A 6831-nucleotide genomic window follows, 5' to 3' on the forward strand; every position below is an offset into this window, starting at 1 on the left:
GTCATTTTTGGCTACTGAAATTAACCCGATTAGATCCGGCTCTGATACCAATTTGTTAGGATCGAGAACTCGGGTAGTGCGGAATTTAGCCAAACAATGTTGTAATGACAATAACAAAGACAATAGTAAGTTGATAATAACGAAAGTAAAGCAATTTAAAGAAGACACAAATTTAACGTGGTTCGGTCAATAGACCTACGTCCACAAGCGGAGAGGAGCAATTTCACTATATCAACAAGAGTACAAAAGAGAGTATAGAATTAGAGTAAATACTCTAATTAATCCCAAATACCCAAAGAGAATAACCTCACAAGATCACTCCAACAAAGGATTCACACAAGTGTTTCCCAACACAAACTCTCTTACAAAATTACTCTTAATGGAAAGACAAAGAAAGAAAACAATGAAATATTTTCATATGCTTCAAGGTGTGTTTCAACTAATGTCTAAGCTCCCTATTTATAGAGAAAAAAATAGGCTTGTTGATGTCATAGATGATGTCTTTGGAAGATGCAAAATATTCAATATCTCAATGTGAATATATCAACTATGGTGGCTTCCAAATCTTTGACAAATATAGTTGCCAAATCTTGACAAATATGGCTACCAAATTTCCACATTTGTGGCTTCCAAATCTTTCACAAAAGAAAGATAAAATAACTTTCTTTCATCAAACAAAAAAGCCACATTACAATTTGTGATGTGGCAGAGTTGCTTTTATGTACCTCCATTACTACGCACCAAGGCTGCTGTTGCTAAGACCCCTCCTTCTGGTTTGTACTGTCTTCTATATTGCTAGTAAGGAAACCTGGGTTTTATGTTGTTACGATGAACTTAAATGGACTTTTTTATCGTAGATGTTGTGCGGGGTGCAGTGGAACAGAAGTACAAGTGGTCATCAGGGTTGTTGCACAATCCCAAACCTAGCAACAACTTCTCAACTGTCAAGTCACAGCCGCTGTTTAACGCAGGTGACTATAAGAATTTATAGGATTTTACTGTGATCCAGCTAAATCAGAGGCCTAGTGTTCTCTGGACTAACCATCCGATATTTTTCTTTCCGGAATTTAACTGTGAAAGGACCATCCATCCTTTTAGTTACACACAAAAACTTACCTTCTTTATTCTTATTCTTATTCAATTGTTTCCCACTGAAACTGTGTAACAGGTGTACAAAGGAAACTGGATATGAGTTATCAGGTATGTTTTCCTTGGAAACAACCTTTTCTTATTTTTCCCATCTGATAGACGAGACAAATGTTGTGGCTAGATGTAGGGGTATTCTACCTGAATCTAATTTCTGCAGACAATTGTTCAGGATCCAACGAGGAATGATAAATTCCTTCAAGGCTCTGTTAACCAACAACCAAAATATCGACCTCCAGGTAGGAACATTCCAAGCGATCCAAGTGAGTCATTCAAACTCCCCTCTATTGGAATACTTGTATTGTTGTGCCCCTAAAGCTAATTTTTCTTTTGAGCTTGGCAGTAGTTGGCTCCAGAGTGCAGAATTTTGCCGTTTCTGATGCAGCTGATAAGCTGGGAAACATGAATATTGGCTCTGGCAGAGGACCTACAATGCAGCCAATAGTTAAGCCAATGAAGGCAGGAGGATGGCATGGGCAGCACGACTTGTTCCATGGACGGTCTAAAGAGTTTCTTCCGGGAAGAAGCTTTTCGAGGAAAGTTGCTGGATGAATAAATGTCATAGCTGAGAGTGTCCTACTTTGTTCTAGTGTTCTATTCGCGATAATAGTCTTTTATGTGTATGGCTAAATTTGATGTTACTTTGGTGAAGCCAACAATCTTTGTGCTTGCAAGATTTTTGTTTAGTTTTTGGTGATACTGTTACATCTACGATGTTCAACATGTTTTGAATAATATATATCCTTATTTTGCTTGAATAAATGGTTTTCCTCAACACAACGTCATTAGAGTTCTTACAATAATGGCGTATATAGTATGTATACATTGCATCTTTTGTACATAAATTAAGTTTTATCATCACCAGAGAAAATACAATGTGATACATTAGGGAATAATAAGTAACAACCATCAAAACAAGATATAAAGATCAATTTAGAACAAAGAATGATTAAATAAATAAAGCAACACTAAAACGCTTTGTTTCCATATTTACAAATTTGATCATTAAGCGAAAGCTCCATATAACTAACTAAAAAAATATGAAAAAATAAAGATCTTAAAGTTCTACTTGATTCCTCATTTGAACTCGAAAACAAAATCTTGAATTGGTTTTCTCCCAACATATTGAGATTACGTCATTTTCTTTGAGATTCCTCCTTTTGACAAAATCCTTTGTCCATGCTTTGACAAGGTGAAAGCTATTAGTTGACCATTTTTTTAGAGTCAAAATATGGCTTGTTTGTGTATCCATATCATATACGGTAACATCAACTCCACACAATTGTTGGCAAATTATGCTCTGTTCTTCCTCATTCATAAAGGGTAATATGTAATTATTCACGTCTTGTCGAGATAGTAATAGCCTTGAAGCTCCATTCACATCGCTTCTAGTTAACTTTTTTGTTATCCAGTGACCTTCTCCATTTGATTCTTCTGTCAGCTTGGTTTTCTTGCGGGGGATGAATTTATGTTCCCCCAATGATCTTTTAGGAGCAGAGTTACCCAATGCATTTACCTCCCGACTTGATGAAGCAAAACTACAACAATGTTGACTACTAATGGAAGATTGGGCAGTCGAAGAGGTGTTGGGTAGGGATGGTAGAGAAAGACAGAGATCAGTGGATGACGGAGGAGGAGTAGTGTTTACATAAACTCGTGTAAAGAGAGTCAAAAAAGGTGAATTAGGATGGTCCTTGCCGCCGTCTATGGAAGAGAAATCAACAGTAGTAGTAATTGGTTTCGAAGCAGCAAGATTTTGAGAAACTTGGGGAAAGAGAGACAAAGTAGTATTAGAAGACGAGTACTGATGAGGAAGACAATAGCTAATTGGTTCGGCATCAATAACACTGTCTTCCAAAAATGGCAGAAAATCGTCGGAAAATTGATGGCTATTTTCCATAGCGTGCGTAACTAAGAGAAATAAAGGAATGAGAATAGTAGTAATATTTTGGAATGAAAAAAAGAAAGGCTGGGTAATGGTCCTTTTTATAGATTTGTATAGTTTCTCCCATTTTGGATCAAAGTCGGAGTCTGTGTTAAAAAAGGAAAGGATTCACAATTTTAGTTCTATTTTTTGGTATATTTATTTGAGTTAAAAAGAGTTTAAAGCTTGTTCACGTGTAAATGTTACCAATTAATTAGTTTATTATCCATTTCATAGTCGGATTCTGTGTTAAAAAGGAAAGGATTGACAACTTTAGTTCTACTTTTGGTATATTTATTTGAGTTAAAAGAGTTTAAAGCTTGTTCCCGTGTAAATGTTACCAATTAATTAATTTTATTATCCATTTCATATTAAAATCAAGAAAATTTTATTATATTTTTCTTTTACCTTTAGTATTAAATAATAGGGAAAAAGGACAAATATATCCCTAAACTATCATAAATTAAACTAGTAAATTAAAACAAATATTTTAACATATACTATTTGTTCAAAAATCCCCCCCCCCCCACACCCCCTTTAATTAGCTAAGTAGCGTAAAAATATCTTTGCTACTAACAATCGCTCCAAAAAAGAAAAAATGAGCCCTATTTTTAAAAAAAATTATTCTGAGGGGGCAGTTACGTCCTCCATTTAAAGCTCAAGACAAATGCTTCTAATTGTAAAAACTTGAGCAAACTTTAATATCGAAGATTATGAGATTATTTTGACTATTTAAAATGATAATTTTTACATAATTTCAATAATAAGTATTATTAAAGTTTAATTGTCAATATTATACCTTGTGTAATTTCACAAATTGGTATTATAGAGGATAGTGTGTATACCGATCTTATCATATCTTAATAGTTTTATTTTCGATAGACCTTTGGTTCAAGAAAAAAAACAATAAAATAGTTTAGAAAAATAAATAACAAAGATGTAGAAGCCATGACAAAATACAATAAAATTTAATTATCAACATTAAGTTTTCAATTAAAAAAATTGTTCAATTGTTTCTTTTAAAACTGCTTTGGTTCTCGACTAAAACGAACAACTAAAAGTTATAATAAGTAATACTTTATGTGTCTTAATATATAGAAATGTGTTTGACCGAACACAAGAGAAATACCATATCTAGAGAAATTAGGATTGTACATCGGTTGATTCAATTTGATTAGAAATTTATTGATTTGACTCAATAATTATTAATTGGTTATTGATCGTTATCGCTTTGATTATTGGCTTAACATTTAAGATTTGACACATAAATATCATTAAAGATCACTTAGAAACAAGGTCACAAACCAAATGACTGATGCACATGAGTTGACAGATTGCATCTTACTCAAAAGCAAACAGTGACACACTGTAGAATAAATTAAATCCTACGTCAAGGACTTTATATATTGAATAGTATAGATATAATTTATTAATTTACTATTGCGTTATCGGTTAACACATTAAGGAAAAACCTCAAACCGTTAAGAATTGATAAACCCAGTAATAAAAAAATCAAAATCATTACCAAAACTACTAATAAACCAATAGCTTATTTTCAATTTGAGTTATCGATTTCGATTCAATTTTGAATACCCCTAAGCCTAATCACCCATAGTGGAGGCTTGAAAAGGTAGAGTGTAGGCTGTCTTTACCACTGCCTCTCTAAGGTAGAGAGGCTGTTTTCAAAAGACACTCGACAAATATATTTTATTGGACACATAAATTAAAAAAGAAAGAAATTTTTTGAAGCTTGACATTAAAATATACTCTATTATTTAAATGTATATTCGCATTCCATTATACACCAAACACAACTATATAGTAAAATTATATTCTTATATACGTGTAAAAAAAAGTGATCAACCAATATGGAACGGAGGGAGTACTTTCTTAGTTTCATATTGTCCTCCAATTACTTAGTTATTAATTATCCATTTCATATTATTGGATACCTATCGATTTGAAACACTCTTTAAAAAAATTTAATCGCAGAGATATTTTATAAAATTAATCTTATTAATGATGGTTGATGCTCTAAATTTTGCAACTAGTACTTCCTATTTTTTTTTTATCAAAAGGATAGTATATTAGAAATTACGTAATGTCAAGCATATTGTTTGATGCTGCATAATCAGAAATTTGGGCCGTGGTATGTGTTAGGATCGAAATAAACAGGTGTAATGCGGAAGCTAGCAAAGCAAACCTCGAAAGACCACGAGTAAGAAGTCAAACGAGAAATATACCAAAAGACACAAAGATTTAACGTGGTTCGATCAATCGACCTACGTCCACAAAGGAGATGAGCAATTCACTATATAAATATGAGAGTACAAAATATAGAGAGAAACGACCTCAACCAATTCACTCGGAATACATGGGAGGTTCACACAAGTGATAACGTATCAAGCTTGTGACCCACAAATTCTCCCTCTAACCAAAACTCTCGATTACCCTTAAGACTACATTGTGAATGCTAATTAAGTTAGAAGGAACAAACCTGTATTTATAGAGTTCTAAATCTTTTCCTACAAGAAAAGGACTAGCCAATCCTAAACCTTTTCCTAAAAGGAAAACTAATTTATGGTAAGAAAGTCAGGGCAAATAATACCCAACAGTATGGTCAAATACATAGTTGCTACTAGGATTGAATTTCCTTAAATACATAGTTCCCGCAACGTCTGCCCATGTTAGTTTTTTTGCACACATTGGGGGAACTATCAAAAAGGTTGGCTTTCCAAAGGTGCTGTGCTGCAGTCCTTCCTTGCTAAGCATGTCCGCCACCTTGTTCTGCTCCCTGAAGATGTGCGTTGGCATTGCTGCTTTCACCTTCTCCATTAATGACCTGCATTCAGAGGTTAGATTAGTATAAGGATAATTATCATTCTCAAGTAATGATTTCCAGCGGTTGGGTTTTAAACTCGATTGCCATGAGCAATCTTTGTCTTAGTGCACGCAGCTCAGCTAGGATGGGTTTACAAAGGCTTCCCTACTAATGAAACCAATTATCCAATGATAGCAAGGTCCTGTTGTTATTTAATACTAAAGGTAGATAGAGAAAAATATATTAAAGTTCTCTTGATAAGTAATTTGAATAATTATTTTTAATATATGGACAAAGTAATATGATATGAAATGAGTATAAGGTAATTATATAAAATCAATAAACATTAATTTGAAAATCATTTTGATCTTCTAACTATGCTTTAAAAAATGAAATTCTATTTTATCATATCCAGAACCAGAAGGTACAGCTCGTGAACTCATGTAATTCTGTTTCTACATTGAACAAGCAAATTCCTCTGCTAATTATAAAGTTAGCACAACAAGGAGACTAACCCTACAATTTACACAGGTTAGCAGATTTCTAGTTTTGATCACACTAATAACAGAAACCATATGTTTACTGTTGCCAATGAATAAACTAAGTTTTCAAACATTATGTAACCACAGAAAACAACGCAATAAAACGCGATTCATTATCATATATTATATTATATTATTATTATTATTATTTTATTATCATATTTTATATTAAAAGTGGGAAGCCACAAAAGAAAAAGTTGAAATACTATTTTATCCCTATCTTAATTCAAAATGTTATAAAATATCTAAGCAATTAAATATTAAATAATAATTATATCATATTATATTAAATACTAAAATTGAAAAGGTGTTTTAAAATGCATTTTAAGAATGTCTCTCCATTCTCCAACATAATTTTTGAGCTTTCTGCAGAATTCTAGGCAAACTTTTGGCTTATA

The 6831-nt window shown here is 32.7% G+C and overlaps 1 protein-coding gene across 1 annotated transcript; it reads right to left on the reverse strand.

Annotated features, from left to right (window-relative positions):
• Window positions 1-2203: 2203 nt before the first annotated feature.
• Window positions 2204-3046, reverse strand: LOC107058352 (putative B3 domain-containing protein At1g78640). The gene has a single exon (XM_015303946.1). It carries the CDS (start codon window positions 3044-3046, stop codon window positions 2204-2206), a length of 843 nt encoding a protein of 280 aa, XP_015159432.1.
• Window positions 3047-6831: the final 3785 nt, after the last annotated feature.

Source organism: Solanum tuberosum, unplaced genomic scaffold (genome assembly GCF_000226075.1).
Source record: "Solanum tuberosum cultivar DM 1-3 516 R44 unplaced genomic scaffold, SolTub_3.0 scf00494, whole genome shotgun sequence".
Lineage (NCBI taxonomy): Eukaryota > Viridiplantae > Streptophyta > Magnoliopsida > Solanales > Solanaceae > Solanum > Solanum tuberosum.

Excerpts from the sequence above, each read along its gene's own strand:
- LOC107058352 (XM_015303946.1), bottom strand. The coding sequence starts at position 3,046 with ATGGAAAATAGCCATCAATTTTCCGACGATTTTCTGCCATTTTTGGAA.